Source organism: Lethenteron reissneri, chromosome 61 (genome assembly GCF_015708825.2).
Source record: "Lethenteron reissneri isolate LAM-NWPU_2019-01 chromosome 61, ASM1570882v1, whole genome shotgun sequence".
NCBI classification, from domain to species: Eukaryota; Metazoa; Chordata; class Hyperoartia; order Petromyzontiformes; family Petromyzontidae; genus Lethenteron; species Lethenteron reissneri.
The window spans coordinates 1,062,070-1,084,578 of record NC_083839.1 but is presented as its reverse complement, the minus strand read 5'-3'; the positions used below and the strand labels follow the sequence as shown (position 1 = coordinate 1,084,578).

Here is a 22,509-nt window from a genome sequence, read left to right as displayed (position 1 = left end):
CCAGGTCAAGTCGACTGAGCTATTCGTTATTTTTTCCGAAGCGCCCTGGCCGTCACAATCGATAGCTCAACGAAGTGGCTTTTCACGTGGACATTGATCGCAGCCAAATGATTATTGGGCCCATATGGCATTTCAATAAATATTATGTAACGTCTTTTTTATTGCGATCACAAAGTTTTACGAAAGCTTATATTTTTTTTTATTTGCTAAACATTTCATATCGAATAAAAACCAAAAATATTCTTCTTTTAAAATTCATTACGCGCTACAAAACACAAACACGAAGCTCGCGAGTTATTACGAATCGCGTTTCTGTCGACGTCGCGCGCCATCAGCGGCGTGTACGGTGGCCGTTCGCGACTCTCCGGCCGAGCGCGCCTTGCCATTGGTTCAGAACAACTCACGTGACCTCCGACTGACCAATCGCGTGCCCCGTTAGTACCCCCCCGGGTCGACGTAACGGACGGTGGCCGTGGGAGCTCATTTTTTGTATCCCAGTGGCGTTGCCGCCAATAAACAACATTGACGTTAATTGCTCGCCCTCGATTAATTAGTTTATCGGGAGTTTATCGATTTTTTTTTAGAAATTGTTGTTGCTGCCGATCGAAGGCGCCGCGAGCTGAAGAGGAATGCCTCGCAGGAAGGTGGAACGCTGCGTCCTGACGGTGAAGTTTGTGGTACCGCGGGAGCGGCTGACGCGGCGCTCCAGGCCTCCGTCTCCTCCCCCCCCGTGCACCTTGTAGTGACGGCAGTCGCAGAGAGTCGTAGAGAGTCACTCAGAGTCACTCAGAGTCACTCACAATCATAGAGAGTCACTCACAATCATAGAGAGTCACAGAGAGTCACAGAGAGTCACTCACAATCATAGAGAGTTGCAGAGAGTCACTCACAATCATAGAGAGTCACAGAGAGTCACAGAGAGTCACTCACAATCATAGAGAGTTGCAGAGAGTCACTCACAATCATAGAGAGTCACAGAGAGTCACTCAGAGTCACAGAGAGTCGCAGAGAGTCACTCAGAGTCGCAGAGAGTCACTCAGAGTCACAGAGAGTCACTCAGAGTCACAGAGAGTCACTCACAATCATAGAGAGTCACAGAGTCACTCGCAATCATAGAGAGTCGTAGAGAGTCACTCACAATCATAGAGAGTCACAGAGAGTCACTCAATCATAGAGAGTCACTCACAATCATAGAGAGTCACAGAGAGTCACTCACAATCATAGAGAGTCACAGAGAGTCACTCACAATCATAGAGAGTCACAGAGAGTCACTCACAATCATAGAGAGTCACAGAGAGTCACTCACAATCATAGAGAGTCGTGGAGAGTTATAGAGTCACTCATAATCACAGAGAGTCACAGAGTCGCGGAGAGTCACAGAGAGTCACTCACAATCATAGAGAGTCACAGATAGTCGTAGAGAGTCACAGAGAGTCACTCACAATCATAGAGTCACAGAGAGTCACTCACAATCATAGAGAGTCGCAGAGAGTCACTCACAATCATAGAGTCACAGAGAGTCACTCACAATCACAGAGAGTCACAGATAGTCGTAGAGAGTCACAGAGAGTCACTCACAATCATAGAGAGTCACAGAGAGTCACTCACAATCATAGAGAGTCATAGAGAGTCACTCAGAGTCATAGAGAGTCGCGGAGAGTCGTGGAGAGTCACAGAGAGTCACAATCATAGAGAGTCGCGGAGAGTCACAAAGAGTCACAGAGAGTCACTCAGAGTCATAGAGAGGCACGGAGAGTCGTGGAGAGTCACAGTTGTAGAGTTATTCACACAGTAGATATAATCATTCACAATCTTACAGTCATCATTCACAGGCATAGGTTGTCAATCACAGTCGTAGATGCAGTCATCATTCACAGAGATGTTAACTACCTCGCCTGGTATACAGGAGGCCGTGGGTTCAATCACGATCCTAATGCCTGCTGCTGTATATGTGGAGTTTGCGTGTTTCTCGTCATCATCACGGTGGCTAGGAGATGTTAACTACCTCTCCTGGTATACAGGAGGTCGTGGGTTCGATCACGACTCTGACGCCTGCTGCTGTATATGTGGAGTTTGCGTGTCTCTCTCTCATCATCATCATCATGATGGCTAGGAGATGTTAACTACCTCGCCTGGTGTACAGGAAGTCGTGAGTTCGATCCCGACCCTGACGGCTGCTGTGTATGTGGAGTTTGCGTGTCTCTCTCATCATCATCACGGTGGCTAGGAGATGTTAACAACCTCTCCTGGTATACAGCAGGTCGTGGGCTCGATCCCGACCCTGACGCCTGCTGCTGTGTATGTGGAGTTTGCGTGTCTCTCTCTCATCATCATCATTATCACGGTGGCTAGGAGATGTTAACTACCTCGCCTGGTGTACAGGAGGTCGTGGGTTCGATTTCGACCCTGACGCCTGCTGCTGTATATGTGGAGTTTGCGTGTCTCTCTCTCATCATCATCATCATGATGGCTAGGAGATGTTAACTACCTCGCCTGGTGTACAGGAGGTCGTGGGTTCGATCCCGACCCTGACGCCTGCTGCTGTATATGTGGAGTTTGCGTGTCTCTCTCTCATCATCATCATCATGATGGCTAGGAGATGTTAACTACCTCGCCTGGTGTACAGGAAGTCGTGAGTTCGATCCCGACCCTGACGGCTGCTGTGTATGTGGAGTTTGCGTGTCTCTCTCATCATCATCATCACGGTGGCTAGGAGATGTTAACTACCTCTCCTGGTATACAGCAGGTCGTGGGCTCGATCCCGACCCTGACGCCTGCTGCTGTGTATGTGGAGTTTGCGTGTCTCTCTCTCTCATCATCATCATTATCACGGTGGCTAGGAGATGTTAACTACCTCGCCTGGTGTACAGGAGGTAGTGGGTTCGATTTCGACCCTGACGCCTGCTTCTGCTGCTGGAGATGTGGAGTTTGCGTGTCTCTCATCATCATCATCATGGTAGCTAGGAGATGTTAACTACCTCGCCTGGTATACAGGAGGTCGTGGGTTCGATCACGAATCTGACGCCTGCTGTATATGTGGAGTTTGCGTGTCTCTCTCCCCGTGATCGTGTGGATTTTTCACGGGTCTCCCCCGGTTTGTCCCTCCACGTATAGAATCACCACCACGCGTTTGGAGTATGTTGCTGTTTGTACATTTCCACATCGTGATGAGCCCACTTGGTTAAGCTTCCATTTGTGGCCAGGTCGCTTCTGAAAAATATCTACGTAGATAGCTCATGTTCGGCCTTACCTGGTAAAGTAAAAAAAATAGTAAATAGTTTAGTAATTAGCGGAGCGCTGACAACAGGGATTTAACCCCATTGAATGTGAATGGTTCAACGGCTATTAAATAACTTACTTGTTCTGTCTTAACACATTCCTGCGGAGGGAGCTGGTTGGAACGTTGGGTTGCTTGGTCAATGGCCAGGGTCAACGGCGGCGTGGTGTATTCCGCAAATATGCCCAACTGTGAGGGCGGGCACAAGCCGGCGTGAGTAGGTTAAACGTTGAGTTTTATAAGGGCACCACGAGGTCATCTGGTCCAACACCATGTGAGACTAGGCTCTAAGAAAAGCTGTCTCGGGTGTGGACCAATCAATTTCAAGGACTGCACATACATTATCAGAGTTGTGTTTTCTTTTGCATTCTGACCGCAGGTATTGTGGTCAATGCAAACATGACTCCTTGTTAAAAAGGTGTGAGTTTTGTTGCCAGATAGAAGGTAAAAAAAACAATTATCATACTTAACCGATGTCGCTGTTTAAACCGATGGACTCCTGTAATGACTAATATCGAGTAATCTCGCGCGGAGATGTTTACTCTCATTTCCTCCCCCTCTGCTCACGTCAGCTGAGCCACGTCAGCAGCTCGGAGGGGGACGAGGAGGACGAGGAGGACGAAGAGGAGGAGGAAGAGGAGGAGGAGGAGGACGAGGAAGACGACGAGGTGGAGATGGAGGTGCTGGCCTCCGAGGCCACGGACTCGGCCGGGGAGGGGAGCGATGAGAGCAGCTCCGGCGGGCAAGGCCCGCGGCGGTCGGGGAGGCTCGCGCGCTCAACCCGCGGCTCCACGCGAGCCCAGGCCGCCGCCGCCGCCGCTGCCGCCAGCGCCAACAACAGCGCCAACACAACCGGCAACGCCACCAGCGCCGCACCGGGAGAAGGTAAAGCAGCAGCACTGACGCCAGCAGTACCATTGCGAATTCTAGATTTGAAGCTTTTGTGACTGCAAGGATTCATATTCTTAGGTTTTTTCGGTAAAGTCACGTAGGTAAAGTCACGTAGGTATGTGGCTTTACCGAAAAAACATAAGAATATGAACCATTGTGAATGTCCGCCGCTTGGAGGAACTGTTCCGGCGTGGTGTAGGGGAGGTCCCGTGTCTGCTGTGCAGCGGCTGCGGCATCTGGCGGAGGGTAGAAAGCGTTGGGGAGGGGCGGCGGTGGCGGCGGCGGCGGCGGCGGCATCGATGGCTTTTGTCCGTGGTTCAGCTTTTTGGAGTCATTGCAGTCGCAGCTCGCCCAATGATGTTTTATAGAACGTGTGTTTCAACTGTGCACGGCTTGCTTGTTAAGAAGTATGTCTTCCGGCACACGGGGGTGATGTTTCGGCTGTACGCGGTTTGATGCCGCTAAGATTCTCATCTCTGCGTTGACGAGTCGTGCGTGGTCCGCTTGTAGATTCTGCGGATCAATATCTTGTTGGCAAGATTTTCTCCCCGTCGCTCTCATGCGGTCTGACGACACGCGTCGCCAGCATCCCCGTCACACCGCTGCTAATGTCGAGTGTCGAGTCAAACCTCGCACCAGGGTTCCTCAACGAATGCATTATACTGGTACGAACCTCCTGGTTACACCAGAAAGCGTTCGTGAAATATATTAGTAAAAACGTTGTTAATAACATCATGAACGGGTGACGGGAATGTGAGCCCGTGGTCGATAATACGATCGGACAGGGTAACCCTCGGTTGCGTTTCTTTAAAAACTAATTTGTGTCCATTTTTGTTGCAACAACATGCGGGCGCGGTAAGCCAGACAGAGGGGTTCTAACAACAGGAAATGTAAAAACATCCGCGAGCATCCATCGCGGCGCGGCGAAACCGCGTGAAAGGTGCGGAACGAAGGGGGAGTGGGGGGCCCCGCTGCCCCAACCGCGTGGGGGGGGGGGGCGAAGGGGGGGGGGAGGGGCAGAGACTGGGAGTGGGAGGAGAAGAATAACCAGCACACTAAGGGGACACCTGGGGAGAGCGGGGGGGTTAAGTGGGGTCAGTTGTGTTTCTTCACATCGACTCTCGCTTGCCCGTCTCTGTGCCATCTCATGCGTGTGTGTGCGTGTGTGTGTGCTTGTGTGCATGTGTGTGTGCGTGTGTGCGTGTGTGTGTGCTTGTGTGCGTGTGCGCGTGTGTGTGTGCACGTGTGTGTGCGTGCGTGTGTGTGTGCGTGTGTGTGTGTGTGTGTGCTTGTGTGCGCGTGCGCGTGTGTGTGTGCGCGCGTGTGTGCGTGCGTGTGTGCGTGTGTGTGTGTGTGCGTGTGTATGTGTGCGCGTGTGTGCGTGTGTGTGGCCGCTGGGGCGAGCAGCGGGGCGGGAACCGGCGCCGTACCCGACGAGGAGCAGGGGGGGCCACGGCGTCCCCCTGCGCCGGCTCGCCGGCACCGCCGGCACCGCGGGCCTCACCGACGGCGCCCGTGCGACGGGCGGCCTACGGCGCGTGCGCTCCTCCGGCTCCGAGTCGGAGCTCACGGCCACGGAGCACGCCGACCGCGGTGCGAACTCGTACACGCGCACGCACGGACGCACGCACGGACGCACGCACGGACGACGATGATGACAGCGACAACAGCCACCATTCCACACAAAGTGGCGGTGATGTCACCGCGGCGCCTGCACCTGGCTAGGTGCACTTTGAGGCCACGTGAAGTGTTGAAGGCTCGCTGTTGATGGGACTGACCCAGGTGCCATGGGTTGACCGACTGGACATCTGAACCTTAGGGCGGAGACCCCGGAGTTCCGAATAAACGCAAGTCAAAATCGTAATTAATTTAGTTATTTTTGGCGACTCCGTCCCACCGCGCACGTAAACGCCGCGACCCGCCAGAAACCAATCCTCTCGTTCTTCACCAAGCGCTCGTCGTTGCCAAAGTTGCCGTAGTCACAAACAAAACTTTGAAACTTCGATTAGCGCATCGTGTAGCGCTGGTCGAGAGGAATCGATTACCTCAGCGTTCGCCTTAAACGGACATAAAATGACGTCGCAACGCAGTTTGTGCGAGAGCCGGGGGCTTGTGGGACCCCCCGGGGTCCCGCCATGAGGTTAATCTGTGAAAAAGAGCTTTATAGCTTGCAAGCGGGCAGACACACACAGACAGAGAGACAGACAGACATTCACTTTTATTTATTAGATAGGATTCGATAATTGTTTTTTTAACTTTTTATCTGGCAACATAACTGACACCTTTTTGTTTTACAAGGAGTCATGTTTGCATTGACCACAATACCTGCGGTCGGACTGCAAACAAAAAACATAACTCTGATAATGTATGCACTGTCCTTAAAATTGATTGGTCCACACTCAAGACAGCTTTTCTTAGACCCCAGTCTCACATTTTGTTGGACCAGATGACGCCAAAAGGCACATTCCGACCGCAGGTATTGTAGTCAGTTGTATTGCCAGATAAAAGGGTAAAAAAACAATTATCATATTTTGCTACTGGCAAAGGAGGTTCCAATGGTGTAGATAGGATTCCTCCAGTATAAATAAATGTTCTGATTCTGACTGAGATGACCAGCAGATTTGATGTGAGCTTTGCTCCTCCGCCCTCTGCTGTTGTTGGAGGGTGACTGCCTTCAACCGCCCAGTAGTAGCATCCTTTATGAGCTTCCTCCATACATACAAATAGAACAACATACAAATACAACAACGGCGACATCACCACGGCACCTGTGCTAGGCTAGAAGCACTTTGAGGCCACGTGAAGTGTCAACGGCTTGCTTACAGGAAGGCACGGGACAGACCCAGGTGCCTTGGGTTGACTGACTGAGACGACTGGCAGATGCACCACCTGTGCCCCCTACTGTGCCAACACATGCACAAGCATGCAACACAAATACACAAGCGGACGTGCACAACACATCATTGGAACCTCATTTGCCAGTAGCAAAATATGATAATTGTTTTTTTACCCTTTTATCTGGCAACAAAACTGACACCTTTTTTACAAGGTGTCATGTTTGCATTGACCACAATACCTGCAGTCGAAATGCATGATACATACACGTGCGACACAGAAACACACGGCCACACCCAAACCACGCTCAAGAAACGTGTGCTCAATCATGCACAACGCTGGCGCTCACGCGGACAGTCAGCAAAAACACGTGCGCCGACACGTAAACACACAAACACGCACACTCGCTCGCGAGCTCGTGCTCTCGGGGAGACGTTACACCACTTGCACGAGTGCACATCGGGCAAACGGCTCGCGCCGAACAACCGCGCAAGAGACACAAACGTTCACACAGGGCAAAAGCACTCGCAAAGTCATCCAAACGCGTTATGCAGCCTGCGTGAAGAGTTAATGATTTATTATCCCAACCCCGCACCTGATTCCCCATCGCTTTGCCACTTCCCCTTTCACAAGTCCCCTCGTTTTTTTTTAATTATCATCATCCCCCTCGCAATCTCAACACCCCACAGCCCGCTCTTGTCGTGATGCAGTCGCGTTTAGAAGGCAGCGGAGGGCAGTGCGGCGGACTGTGCTCGCGTGCTCTCACATCCGTGCTCCCCGCCTTCACAAAGCCGCGTCTCTCCCCCCGCGTCTCTCCCCCCCCGTCTCTCCCCCCCGTAGACGAGTCTCCCCCGCGCACCCCCACGGGGAACGCCCCGTCTTCCGACTCGGAGCTGGACGTGTCGAGCGGCCCGGCGTCGCGCGCCGCCAGCGGAGACCGCGACCCCGACTCCGGCAGCGAGCGCGGCGGCACCACCGCCACCAGCGGCGGGGCCGGCGCCGGCTCCGCTGCCGGCGGCGCGGGAAAGGCCGCCGGTTCCTCCTCGTCTTCCTCCTCCTCGGCCACCGCCGCCGCCGCCGCCAACGCTGCTGCCGCCGTCAAGACGACGACGGCGCGGCCGCCGCCCCGCAAGCGAGCGCGCCGGCAGGGCCACCAGCGGCAGAGCGGAGAGGACGGGATGGCGGACGGGAACGCCAAGCCTGACGGCGGCGGCGGCGGCGGCGGAGATGCAGCCGTGGGTTCGACCCGCGTTCCCCGCGCCAGCTGTCCAACGCCGGGATGCGACTCTCTCGGTGAGTGGCGGGAGGGTGAGGGGGTTAGAGGGTGAGCGGCGAGTGGTGAGGGCTGAGAGGACGAGTGGTGTTGAGGGGTTGAGGGCGTGACAAGGTAAGGGGTGAGGAGGGAGGGGGCGAGGGTTTTGGGAGTCCCTTGTGTGAGTGGCGAGGGGTGTTTCTCTGGGTTGTGTTGTTCTCGGCTCAGATGTGTTGCATAGATCCACTTTTTTACAACTTAGTTTGGCTTTCCTAGGTCATGCCGACCACAGCTGTGGCAGCGGTCGTGATGGAATGCTTCAATAAAAACAAAAACAATTGCAGAATGCTCTCGAAAAAGGCAGGACCCGCTCCAAATAACCGATGCACACGTGAAAACAAAACAAACTCGCTCGTGCACCCTGCACTCGGGGAACGTCGCCTGGTCATCACGGTGAAGTGCGGCGTTTTTGAGTGCGGAACGCACCCTTCGAAAAAAATCTTCGCGATTTGTGTGAACTTTTTACTCGCTGTGGTGCCGCGCCCTGCCAGGTCACCTCGCGGGGAAGTCCGAGCGGCATTTCTCAACCGTCGCCTGCCCCCTCTACCACAACATGACCGCCGAGGAGTGCAGGGTAAGCGGCCTGTCCTCTCGACAACGGCGCCCTCCACCACTGTTTATTTCGTTTGGTTTGCCTGCCATGGGGGCTAGGAGATGTTAACTACCTCGCCTGGTATACAGGAAGTCGTGGGTTCGATCCCGACCCTGACACCTGCTGTATATTTGGAGTTTGCGTGTCTCTCTCTCTCTTCCCGTGGTCGCGTGGATTTTTTTTTCCCTCCAGGTCCTCTTGTTTTTTTCCCCCCCACATTTAGAAACCAGGTGCAGCTCCTCGCCTGCACCTGGTTCGTCCTGCCGACCGAATTCCCCCCCTTCCCCATCCTCTTCCCCGAGCTAAACAACCTCATGGGTGGACGAGGAGGAGGAGGCCGAGGGGCCGGCCACAGGGATTGTGGTTGCCAGGGGGTGTGGGGCTCCGAGGGACGCCTAGGAAGGGGGGCTCGCTCGGGGGCTCCGCCGGCAGGGACCCCATCGGAAGGGGGGGGGGCTTCGCTAGGGGGCTTTGAGAGGGACCCCTTGGGTTGGCGCCAGAGGGAGGATGCTGCCACGCGTTGTCTCGGCGTACGCTCCCGCAGCCGACTTGCCTCATGCCGATGTTCCTCGGTGAAGTCGAAAGCAAGCCCAGGGTTGCCTTGTTAACTCGGCAAATGCTTCCCGGTAAACACGAAATGTGGAGGATATCCCACGGGCCAGGGCTCGGCAATCAAAGAACCATGAGAGCCGTTTTTCCTTTGGTATTCGGTAACAAAAATTTTAATATTTCAAGATCCGCAGTGCGCGCGAGTACGGGACGGTGGTCCTTAAATAAGTAACGTCCCGACGACGGTTCCTTGAAGAGGCGCCACAGATTTGCCGACCCCCTCCCCTTAGCGCGGGCGGATGGATACTAAATGTTACTTCTCGAACGAACGTCGCGTTTGCGCGCCTTTGACCGTTGTGGGGGGGGGGTTGTTGGTGGGCGTGTGACTCGTGCCGTCAGTTGCGAGCAGGGCGGTACGAGAAGGAGCTGGCGGAGCAGGAGCTGGCCGATCAGCAGGACGAGAATCGACACACGACCCGGCACGGAGTGAGTTCACGGCCCCCTTCCCCCCCCACCCCGCGGGCTCGCGGCGTTCGTTGCTCCGTCGTCATCGTCACCGTCATCTTTTACTCTTTCGTACCCTCATCTGCGCATTATCCTACCTCACCCCTCTCTCTCATCACTCCTCCACTCCGTGCACGCTCCTACCTCTCCTGTATCATCACACTCTACCCCCCCCCCCCCATCCACGCACTCTCCTACCTCCCCCTTCTCATCACTACCCCACTCCGAGCACGCTCCTACCTCTCCCCTCTCATCACCACTCCAGTTCTTGCACTCTCCTACCTCTCCTATATCATCACACTCTACCCACCCCTATCCGCGCACTCTCCTACCTCCTCCCCCCTCTCTCTCATCACTACTCCACTCCGTGCATGCTCCTACCCCCCTCCTATGTCAGTTTAGCACGTAGGCTTTCGCGACCAATATCATCCATAATACAGGTTTTTTTGGGGTTGGATTGCTTAGATAGAAGAGCACACAAGTGATGTCATCACATCCACCCCTCTTTTTAAGGAACAAAACAGGAGGATTTCTCAACAAATCCGGCCGTCGCCTGATGAAGCTAGCTGTGATTACTGGCTGTGATTACTGGCAAAACGTCGTACAGATTGTAAATGTTGTGCCTTTGGTCTCCAACACACCGCTTAGTGCTGTACTAATGACAAATTGGCCACGTTCTGTTTACGTGACAAATCTTACTAATTGGCTGTGTCGGGTGGTGGCGGGCTCACCTATATCATCGCACTCTAACCCCCCTCCACGCACTCTCCTAGCTCTCCCTTCTCATCACTACTCCACTCCGTGCACTCTCCTACCTCTCTATCATTGCACTACCCCCCTCCACGCACTCCTTCCGCTCCGACAGCGAAGGCTTTCCATGGAAGCCTCCAGTCATCCTTTGCTCGGTGGGAAGTCGCTCATTCTCCCCTGCTGCTGCCCCCCCCACAGTCTGGAACTCCTAACCCCCAGCCGTCCGTGCTTCCAACCCCTCGCAGCTGGTTCAAGTCTAGGCTCAAGCCCTCTGGTTTCTGTGCAGCATCTTCGGAGCCAGCAGATGGCAGCAGTCATCCAACAGGAAGCCCTAACAGAGGCAAACCTGGAACAGTTTAAAGCCCTGTTACGTCACGATGCCACGCACGGGGTCCCCACGTCTGCACACACCACGTGTCAACACGTGGCCAGCATGCTGTGGCCAGCCAGCATGCGCCAGTGTTTGAACCGCTGATTAATGTGGTTGACAAATGTACCGCTCTCAAGTCAGTTCAGAATCAGAAGATTTATTTATACTGCAGGAGGAATCTGATGAGCTATAAAGCTCTTTTTTTAAATCCTTTATATTAAGTTCACTTGCTTGCGCGCTTACGACCGTGCAAATCTTTCGGTCGTGTTTTATTTAAATCCTTTATATTAAGTTCGCTTGCTTGCTTGCGCGCTTACGACCGTGCAAATCTTTCGGTCGTTTTTTAACCCACTTCCCGTGATCCAATCGAGCTGACATTTTGCACACAGACTCGTTGTGCGTGACAATTTCTTTTCGTGAAAATTTTTTTCCCAAAATTTTACACTTTTTAGGTTAATTTTTTTTATTATATTTAATTACCAATTGCTTAATGGTGGCAGGCAATCATCTGACCCATAGGTGGCAGTCACCTCAAGCCAGAGGACGAGAGGACTCTTGCCGCCCGTTTCAAAGACCAATGTGGGCTGGGTTGTGGCCCATTGAACACGCATATAAAGGATTTATAGTGAAAAACTTTGTTTTTACGGGTTAATTTTTTTACATGTTCAGTAGGGGCACAGGGTAAGAACGTCACAACAACAACAAGCAGTACAAAAACACGATTGTAGTGCAGAGTACAAGAAAGGTAAATAATCTTCTTGGTTCTTTCGGTAAAGTCACGTAGAAGGAAAATAATAAAATAATAAAAATCAAACAGACTAAAATACAATTCTCACGACGTTTCGGCCACAAATCACCCAACACACAAACAACTAAACCATCCGCATCCTTCCAGGCAAAGCCTACTGAGGCATTAATGTATTTTCCAGAAGCGACCTGGCCACAAATGATAGCTCAACAAAGTTAATATTATTTATTCACGCAGCTTGGAATGCCTTGAACATCTAATAGTTGCTTCGGTATAACATGCGCGACTTATTTGGCATTTCTGTAACGAAGCTGCTCGACTTACTGGCTCTAATAGTTGCTCGCTGACAGCACGTGTCCCAGCAAGTCCTTTAAAACCAAGCTGAGGTCAATGTTTTCGTGTGAGTTTGTGAATAAGCGTGTGTGTGTGTGCGTGCGCGTGTGTGTGTGTGCGCGCGCCCGGGTGTGGTGCTATCCACCCACCCCCTCGTGTGCCAAAGTGCCGGCCTTTATAGGTGCTACTCGCTAACAGCACTTTCCCCAAAAGTATGTTAGACTATATGGGGGATCTTTGTCTTGTTACTGTGTGTCTGTTGTGTGCTAGTGGGGGGGGAGTGGTGGTGTAGCGGTTAGCGCGCTGCGCTATTAACCCGGCCACCCGGGTTCGATTCCCGCTCAGGGCCAACACCAGTGACGATTATCTGAACCGGTCCTGGGCCTCCCCTAGGTCGACTCAGCCTCAAATGAGTACCTGGTGCGATGTGTAAACATCACCACTGGGGAGACAAAGGCGGTCGGGCGTGGTGCTGGCCACCCACCCCCTCGTGTACCGTTCCGGCCTTCATAAGTGCTCGCTAACAGCACTTGCCCCTACAGTCTGTTAAGGCTATAGGGGGATCTTTGTCTTTGTTGTGTGCTTGTCTTTGTGTGTGTGGGTTTCTGTTTGTGTGTGTTTGTCTATGTGCATTGTGTGCTTATATGTGTGTGTATGCTTGTATGTGTTTCTGTGCATGTATGTGCCTGTCTGTGTGCTTGTGTGTGCTTGTGTCTGTGTGCAGTGTGTGTTGTGGGTCCGCTCATGTAATGTGGAAGGCACTGTGGTTTGCGCGCCGCGCTACAAACCCGGCGATCCGAGTTTGATCCCCACTCACTCCCAACACCAAATTATTTGAACCGGTCCTGAGCATTTTCTTAGGTCGACTCAGCTTCAATTGAGTACCCGGTGCAGTATCCAAAACATCGCTACTGGGGAGACAAAGGCAGCCGGGCGTTGTGCTGGCCACCCCCTACCACCACCCGCTTCGTGTGCCATGCCCGGCCTTTATAGGTGCTGCTACTTGCCAACAGCACTTGCCGCAAAAGTCTCGTTGAGGCGATGGGGAGGGGGCGCAGAGGTCGCAAACGGGTTTTGATTCCTTACCCGTACCCGGCCGCACCAGGGTTGCAAACGGGTACCCGTACCCTACCCGATACCCGGCTACCCGTACCCGGCCGGGTATCGGGTAGGGTATGGGTACGGGTACCCGATTGCGACCTCTGGGATGAAGCCATGTTGCAGGCGCGGGTGGGTTCATTCTAGGAACTTGAATTGTGAGAAGAGACAAGGTGTTGGGAAATGAGTGACAAACGGTGACTCACCAGTGACTCACGACCTACCCGTACCCGGCCGCACCAGGGTCGCAAACGGGTACCCGTACCCGGCCGGGTACGGTTAGCCGGGTATCGGGTAGGGTACGGGTATCGGGTACCCGGTTGCGACCTCTGGGGGGGCGGGGTTGGAATCTTTTGTCTTCTTTGATCGCGATGTGCAGGGCCCGACAGAGAAACAGCTGCGCTATCGAGAAAAGGTCACCGAGCTGCGCAAGAATCGGAACGCGGGCCCAACAGAGGAGCAGAAACAGAAGTACATTGTGAGTGGATTCGTTTTTCCCTCCTGTTTGTTCCGGGTTCACTAGGAGGCTCCCTTACAGCGCGGCCGCGCTGTGGCACAGCTGGCATGTCGTCAGCCCGCCGCCGCCTTTGTCTCCCCGTTTATCTTTGCTGTCGTTTGTCCTGTGGATGTCTCCGACCATTTTTTCTTATCACTGCGACTGTCTGTCCATCCGTCTGCCTGCATGTCTGGCATCTGTCGCAATGTCTCTCTGTCAATCGGCTTGTCAGGCTTTCCGGCAGTACATCTACTAAAATTGGAACGATACGGAGAAGATCAGCATGGCCCCTGCGCAAGGATGACACGCAAATTCGTGAAGCGTTCCATACTTTTCCGTTTTTTCTTGGATTTTCTGTTGGCACATAGTCACATGGTCACTTTAAGATGCTTTCTTGTTCATGTTTTTGTTTGTTGCCGTTGCACCCGATTCAAGAGCCGAATGGCTCACAGGGCTATACCAAATAAATGAAACTGAAACTTCTCTGTTTTTTCTGTCTCCGTGACCGTCCGTCTGTACGCCCTCCTGTCTGTGCGATTGTTTGTCTCTTATCTGTACGACCGGCTGCTCTGTGCATCTCTCTGTGTGTGCGGCTGTGTGTCTCCACAGTTGTTAGTCTCTCTCTGTCTCCGTGCAACAGTTTGTCCGCGTGTGGCTTCTTCCCTGCTACCCGTGCAATAGAGAACTCCCTCCCCTGCGCGTGTTCAATCTCAGGCTCAAGATCTTCCTCTTGTTTTCCACTTATAACTACATATCTGTTCTCTACTACAGTATATATGTACTCTTATTAACACATTCCTGCGGAGGGAGCTGGTAGGAACGTTGGGTTGCTCGGTCAATGGCCAGGGTCAACGGCGGCGTGGTGTATTCCGCAAATATGCCCGACTGTGAGGGTGGGCTCAAGCCGGCGTGAGTAGGTTAAACGTTGAGTTTTATAAGGGCACCACGGGGTGACCAGCCCCTCCCCACCCAGCCCCACCCCTCCCACCCCCCACCCACCCACCCTCACCTCCCCACCCAGCCCCTCCCCACTCTCCCCACCCAGCCCCTCCCCACCCAGCCCCTCCCCTGTGGGCTGGTGGAACCAGTGGGTTCCTACCAGTATTATTATGTACATGATGCGCATGTCGAAACGGTGTTTTGTGTGGGGAGCGGTCGCGTAACGGTTAGCGCGCTGCGCTACGAGGCCGGCGACCCGAGTTCGATTCCCGCTGAGAGCCAGCACCAGTGATGATTATCTGAACCGGTCCTGGGCCTTCCCTAGGTCGACTCAGCCTCAAATGAGTACCTGGTGCAGTGCATAAACATCAGTACTGGGGAGACAAAGATGGCCGGGCGTGGTAATGACCACCCTTCTTTCGTCTGTGGGCTGGTCACTTCTGCCAAACACCGATATCGCTCAGTGGGCCTTGCCTGGTAATACGCGACAGTGATTTTGCTGGAGCAGTCACACCTGATGACACGGATGCTTGTGTTGCTTCCGAAACGTCGTGATTTAATTTGGTTGTTTTATTTCGATGATTGGTTTTTTACCCTTCTATCTGGCAACAAAACTGACACCTTTTTTTTTTTTACAAGGAGTCATGTTTGCATAGACCATAATACCTGATAATGTATGCACTGTCCTTGAAGTTGATTGTTGAATCAACTTCAAGGACAGCGCATACATTATCAGAGTTATGTTTTTTTTTGCATTATGACTGCAGGTATTGTGGTCTATGCAAACATGACTCCTTGTAAAAAAGGTGTCAGTTTTGTTGCTAGATAGAAGGGTAAAAAACCAATTATCATATTTTTTATTGGTAAATGAGGTTCCAATGGTGTAAATTGTTTTATTTCATTTTGTTTTCACCTACGTGACTTGACCGAGAAAACCAAAGAGTATGGATCCTTGCAGTCACGAAAACTTCAAATGTAGAAATATTATTTCGTTTTTTTTAGTTTACTCAAGTGCCGTTTTGTCGTTCACAGGTGCTCGCTAACGGCACTTGCCCCAAGAGTTCTGTTAAGGCTATCGTGGGTATCTTTGTCTTTTGTATGGCGCTATATAAATCAACTTTTTCATTGTTGTTGCTGCTGCTGCTGCTGCTGGGTGGCTCTGTCCGTGTGCCCGCTGTGCCCGCTGTGCCGCTTGCCAGGAGCACCGGCAGACGCACGCCATGAGCCGAGAGCCGCTCCTCGACGGGCTGACGTCGCCCTACGACCTGGAGCTGTTCCGGCGAGCGCAGACACGCGCCTGCCTGGACATGGTTGGGCACGCACGCACACACGCGCTGCCTACTTGTGTGTGAAGTGTGCGTGTGTCTGGGGCTGCTTGTGTGCGGTTTGCCGTGTGTGAATAACCACCAGGGGAGCTTTTTGTTGTTGTTGCTTTTGAGCTATTATTTAAATCGAACTGGTTTTAAACCGGTTTTTAGAGAATGGTTAACTGGAACTGGGGCACAATGGTGGTGAGATGTTATACTTCTCGCCTGGTATACAGGAGGTCGTGGGTTCAATCCCGACCGACACCTGCGTATTTGGAGTTTACATGCTCTCCTCGTGGTCGTCCGGATATTCCACTGAGTTCTCTGGTTTGCTCCTCCACATTTGAAATCAACGTGCGTTTAAACCAGCGCTTCTTTACCGGGGGTACGAGACATGCCAGATTCTTGTAGGAGGTTAAATCATCGAAACACATCAAGCACGGCCACGTACGTACAACTACAGTAAAACCTTGCATTGCGAGCATAATTCGTTCCGGACACGTGCTCGTAATCCAAGGCACTCGTATATCCAAGCGAATTTCCCCATAAGAAATAATGGAAACTCAGATGATTCGTTGCACAACCCAAAAATATTCATGTAAAAATTATTAATACAAAATACCTTTTTATATTTTTATTATTTCAATTACATTTCAAGTTGTCAAATGTATTAATTACATTTAATCGTGGCTGGTGTGAGGGAGACGAGAGAGAGGAGAAGTGGGTTATTGCAGTACAGTTACTAAAGAACAGTCACCACACTTGGACACAAAATAAAAAAATGCTTTACGCACACACTCGTGGTCACAACACTATAGTAAACAGTGTACGCTCGCACGGATGTTGACTATACGAGCGAGGCACGCCAACTGAGACCGAGCATGGGAGACAATTACCCACAATCCCACAGCGAGAGAGAGAGAAGAACCATCGGCTCAGTTGTGATCACGTGACGCTCGGCAGACAAAGCAAAGCGTATACTGTAGGTACTGCTTGTATTGCAAGACCTCGCTCGTTTATCAAGTTAAAGTTTATTTTAAAAATTATCTCGTCTTGCAAAACACTCGCAGACCAAGTTACTCGCAATCCAATGTTTTACTGTATTTTGTTTCATCAAACCCTATGTATTAATACAATACATTTTTTTTTACGATTGAGAACCGAACGGGTGCAAGGCTTCAGTAACGGTTAGGAACCACCGGTTTATAGTATTTTGCTACTGCTAAAAATTTATACATACGCATATAAATAGTCATAATTGCTTTTCGGTAAAGTCACGTAGGTAGAAAAATAAAATAGATCGCGGTCTTTCGATCGCAACACAAAGCAACCATCATCAGGTGGGACAACCACAGCAATAAAAAACTGCTGAAATAAACCTTATTCTTCTCCCTACGTGACTTTACCGAAAGAACCAAAGAGTATGGATTCCTGCAGTCGCGAAAGCTTAAAATCAAGATTGTAATTCTATTTGTTTTACACCCATAGCAGCAAGTAACATGGCAGAGCGCAGTGTTGCTTTTTGAAGCCATGGGGACCGCTATGGAACCTGTCTCTGTGCGACAGAAAATCAATACATCATCCGTTCCTCCAATGGGAAATAGTCTTGCCAGCCAGCAGAGAAAGCTATGTTGGGATTAGATCTTTTGTTCAGATTTCAGTCCAGTTTTCAAATGTTTGGACAATTATGCTGGCACTCTTTTTCTCGTAACAAGGCGAGGTCTTCAACCCGTGCTGCAACGCAGATGGCACGTATTCACGTGTGTGTGTGTGTGCGGCATTAACCGGGGCAGCCCCTGTAGTTGAACCGCAAACCTGCACTGCACGCTACCACCCGTCCGTGTGCGAACATCAGCCTGGGAGCGGCAGCGTCGCGGTTTCCGCGCCGCGCTACGAACCCGGTGACCCGAGTTCGAATCCCGCTCACGGCCAACAGCGGTGACGATGATCTAAACCAGTTCTGGACCTTCCCTAGGTCGACTCGGCCTCAATTGAGTACCTGGTGTAGGGGTGTGTAAACATCGGGAGACAAAGGCGGTCGGGCGTGGTGCTGGGCCACCCACCCCCACAAGTACCGTGCCATTCTTCATAGGTTCTGCTTGCTAACGGCACTTGGCCCAACAGTCTGAATGCTTTACGGGGGATCTTTTTATTTGTGTGCGTGTGTGCGGATACAAGCAGGGGGATGTAAAGACGAGCCGAGGTTTTATTGCATTACGGTACAGCGTGGATTTTTGTCGCACCATTGGAACCTCATTTGCCAGTAAAAAATATGATAATTGTTTTTTTACCCTTCTATCTGGCAACAAAACTGACGCGTCATCTGGTCCAACACCATGTGAGACTAGGCTCTAAGGAAAGCTGTCTCGGGTGTGGACCAATCCACTTCAAGGACAGTGCATACATTATCAGAGTTATGTTTTTTGTTTGCATTATAACTGCAGGTATTGTGGTCTATGCAAACATGACTCCTTGTAAAAAAAGGTGTCAGTTTTGTTGCCAGATAGAAGGGTAAAAAACAATTATCAGATTTTTGTCGCGTTTACACGCGAACGCATCTCAAGATGCCGTGTTTAAACCTCTGCCCCCCCCACCCGCCATCAACCCCCCCACTAAAACCCCTGCTACCACCCCGCGGCAGGAGCAGATGCACCTGCGCGGGGCCGCGTGCGACGGCGACGGAGCGCTGGCGGGGGCGGCCGTGGTGGGCGCCTGTCTCGAGGCCGGCATCCGCACCATCGTGTTTGGGCGCTACGAGCTCGACACGTGGTACCACTCGCCCTACCCCGAGGAGTACACGCGCCTGGGCAAGCTCTACGTCTGCGAGTTCTGCCTCAAGTACATGAAGAGCCCCACCATCCTGCGCAGGCACATGGTGAGCGGTGGCGGCGTCGGCGGCGGCGTTGGCGTTGCCAGTCCCAGCTGTGGTGCTCAACAGGGGGGGCCCCTGGGAGAGAGGGGGGGGTGTTCCGTGGAAATGTCCCAGGGGGGGTTACGCGAGTTTATTTATACGCGTGAAATTATATCGGGCGTGAGAGTCATTGGTGAATAATCACCTACTGTGTGAATCTGTCAATGTGAAATGGCTACGGTTAAATGTAAATCCACGTGGTAAGCTAGAACGATATAAGAGGCCTTTCTGAACTCGCTGAGGGTAACCGACAAGCGCGAGCAATTTACGTCGTGCATGCAGAGTGTCCGTTGAAATGCTTTTATTCGCTTTCAGTTACTTAGCTTGTCACGCAGTGTGCCTGCTGACGTCACACATCCCCCCACCCTCCGCGTAGGCCGTGTGTTAATCCAAGACAAGAATCCAAGTCCCGGGCGAAACCGGCTAGTAAAGCTAGTCAACATATAATGGAATGCTTATTTTTTTAGTTTGGCAGCAGCTATGTACACATTAAGTCGTAGTTAATCGACGTATAGTGACCTGTATAGGCATGCAATTAAACAAGCTTTCGTGACTGCAGGGATTAATATTCTTGGTTCTTTCGGTAAAGTCACGTAGAAGGGAAATAATAAAATAAAAGAAATCCTTTTTCTTTTAGAAAGAATTTATTTTATTTTATTATTTCCCTTCTACGTTACTTTACCGAAAGAACCAAGAATATAGTCTATTACTTGATAATATGCTTCCAAGCAGCACTCGGCCTGTGGATATCAGAAAGGTTCGAAGTATTTTTTTTATTTCTCTCAATTACAATAGATTATCTAATTAGTCTTAGCCAGTAGTAACTAGTTTTACACGAAACTTCAACATTATCAAAATAAATGTAATGTCCTTGTTGGCACGCGCGTTCTGCAACTGCCGAAAGTTGTGTTTGGTGTTCTTTTAGTCTCATGATGATCATTCGGCCCCTCTGACCAACAGCATTTGCCACAGGAGCAATTTATCCGGTACACACCTGTTTGTTCGCTTAGGTAATTCATCCTTAGTATCAGATATTAGTTTTTGTATTTTATGTGCCGTGCCATATCTCACTCGGATGCTTTTTTTTTTCAAAAAAATCTGGGCAGTTTATTAGGTTTCCCGCAATGTACGGTAATTTAATATCTTTAATTACTTGACCAATTTTAACATTTGTGCACAAACTACTGTTGTTTACTCTATGGTACAAAGTGTTGGTTGTGCGACTGTTGATTGTATAAAATGTAACTATATGGGTTTCTATGAATCTCTATGGGTCTCTGGGTTTACTCTTTGGTCCACAGTTTGGTTTGCATGGCCCTCTATCGCACCACCTTGGCTTGTGTCTTTAATTTTCCCATTTGCGCATCTGTCTGTTTATCATTCTAAATGTAAAATATCATGTTCTTTCTCCGCTTTGTCTCTGGCCAGGCCAAGTGCGTTTGGAAGCACCCGCCGGGGGATGAGATCTACCGGAACGGCAGCGTGTCCGTCTTCGAAGTGGACGGCAAAAAGAACAAGGTGGCGTGGGCGCGCGCGTGCAGAGATTTCGTAGCCGTTACAGAAATGTGCTTCACTCATTTTCAGAGGGGCTGGCCACTTTCGCCGATAAGACATCGTCAGCGTGAAGGCCGTCACACCATTTGAAACCATTAGCGGTTCGACAGCAGCACGACAATGATGATGATGATGGGGGGCGTTTTCACATTTATGTATTGTCGGGGGCCGCACGTCAGGGGCTGCACTAAAAGGCACCAGGTGCTGCCAGTGGCGTGCGGGGTTTGCAATAAAGAACACTGAGTTAGGGCCATTTCCCACTTGGCTGTTCTTCACCCGCTAAATTGTTTACGCACGAAACAAACACCCGCGTACGGGGAACAGCTCGAAAACCAACCACCCAGATGTCGGTGGCACACAACACCACCGCCCGGGGGAGGTGGTGGATTATTTATACATTATCACTACCGCTGTGCTACGCTCGTTTACCCAGCAAAGCGTAACGGAGTCTCAAGGCTCTCAGTACGGTCAAATAACCCCCCAGGACCACCCCCCCCTCCATGGGCCTCATCCAGCAGTGGAGTGACTAAAAGGGTTGAACACGTGCACTGGGCTCTCCTCCCCCTTCTATCAAGCGTGTAGCTGGTGCGGGCGGGTTGTACGTGTGTTGAATTTCCTTCGGACTATACGTAGCCAACCGTGCTAATCGGAGGTGCAGGTTAAGCGTGGTTAACGATTATCATATTCTTAGGTTTTTTCGGTAAAGTAACATAGGTAAAAAATTAAAATTAATAAAAGTGAAATAAAAATAAAATAAAAATCACGACGTTTCGGAGGCAACACAAACTTCCGTTGTTGCCTCCGAAACGTCGTGATTTTTATTTTATTACCGAAATAACCTAAGAATATGAATCCTTGCAGTCACGAAAGCTTCAAATCTAGAACGTTTATCTTAATTGTTTTTTTAATTTACTTCCCCCAATCTATTCCGGTTGTGCTCTTCTTTGGCGTCGTGGCCCGTGACGAAGATTCCATTCAGCGTTCCTGTAGAGCGTTGCGCTGTGCGTTTGTGCGTTTGTCGGGGAGTGGACCTGAATGATCCTTCACCCGCACCTCCGATTAGCACGGTTGGCTACGTACGGTGCGAAAGAAGTTCAATGTACGTACCTTTGGTGAATACCTCGTCGACATACACAACATACATTCGCAGACGTACAGAGCCCATTGGGGATAGGTCCGGTCTCTCACGGAAGACACGGCGTGCAAATACCGATGCCACCGGGGCAGGGGCTGATGGTACGGGCCAAAGGTGTGCGAACGAAGTTCAATGTACGTGTATGCAAATATTTTAAGAAACTTCTGGAAAAAAACTATTTTCAGGTGGCCTTTTCTCTCCTTTATGATTCTAAAGATGTAATTCTGAACTGCTGTTGGACGGTCACATCCAGTGCGGAATCAAACTTGATGGGCGGGGGGGTGGCGGGGAGTTCTTTGTGCAGTCCGCGGTGTCCGGGCTGAGACCATCCACCCGCGGCCCGTGCTCTCGTCCCAGTGTCATCACTGGCTGCTGTCAGGATTCCAACCCACGGTCTCAACGGTGGCCATGAGTGCTCTGACCTCTGAGTCACTCGGCCACTCCGTGAGCTGCTTTAATTTTTAATGCCCATCTGTGTTTTTTCTAAATTAGAACATGTCCCCGGAGTGTCGCTTCTTTTTTGTCAGAATCCTGGAGGATCGGTCCAACGTCAGCAGCATTTTCAAAAGCTCACGCACGGATCTCTCGGTGTTTCTCCCCTGTCGCACCGCCCGTGTCAGATGGAGTTTATCAGCCTGTTTATTCTCAGCTCCTCAGCGATTTTAGTGTAAGCTCTACAACTATAACCAAATGCATGTTGAACTTCTTTCGCACCGTACGTAGCCAATCGTGCTAATCAGAGGTGTGGGGGAAGGACAGCAAACTAAACACAAAAATTTCGATTTAAAGCTTTCGTGACTGCAGGGATTCATCTTCTTGGTTCTTTCGGTAAAGTCACGTAGAAGGGAAATAATAAAATAATAAAAATAAACATAATAAAATACAATTCTCACGACGTTTCGGCCACA

At 51.1% G+C, this 22,509-nt stretch overlaps 1 protein-coding gene and 1 non-coding gene across 3 annotated transcripts in view; both read left to right on the top strand.

The window, feature by feature from the left end:
• The first annotated feature begins 481 nt into the window (after positions 1–481).
• The window catches only part of LOC133358224 (histone acetyltransferase KAT7-like), a 39,656-nt gene continuing 17,628 nt past the window's right edge, over positions 482–22,509 (top strand). The window contains exons 1-10 of one of the 2 annotated variants that reach the window (XM_061576468.1): positions 482–665; positions 3,850–4,162; positions 5,576–5,761; positions 7,844–8,296; positions 8,807–8,889; positions 9,856–9,942; positions 13,639–13,737; positions 15,894–16,004; positions 18,649–18,876; positions 20,341–20,430. In XM_061576468.1, the coding sequence (XP_061432452.1) occupies positions 630–665; positions 3,850–4,162; positions 5,576–5,761; positions 7,844–8,296; positions 8,807–8,889; positions 9,856–9,942; positions 13,639–13,737; positions 15,894–16,004; positions 18,649–18,876; positions 20,341–20,430 (1,686 nt within the window). In that variant the 5' untranslated portion in view covers positions 482–629. Of the gene's footprint in view, positions 666–3,849; positions 4,163–5,575; positions 5,762–7,843; positions 8,297–8,806; positions 8,890–9,855; positions 9,943–13,638; positions 13,738–15,893; positions 16,005–18,642; positions 18,877–20,340; positions 20,431–22,509 lie in introns of both variants that reach the window. The other variant, XM_061576467.1, reaches the window with a different exon arrangement.
• Positions 13,988–14,090, top strand: LOC133358441 (U6 spliceosomal RNA). Its single transcript, XR_009757083.1, has one exon. It is a non-coding gene; the product is annotated as a U6 spliceosomal RNA (small nuclear RNA).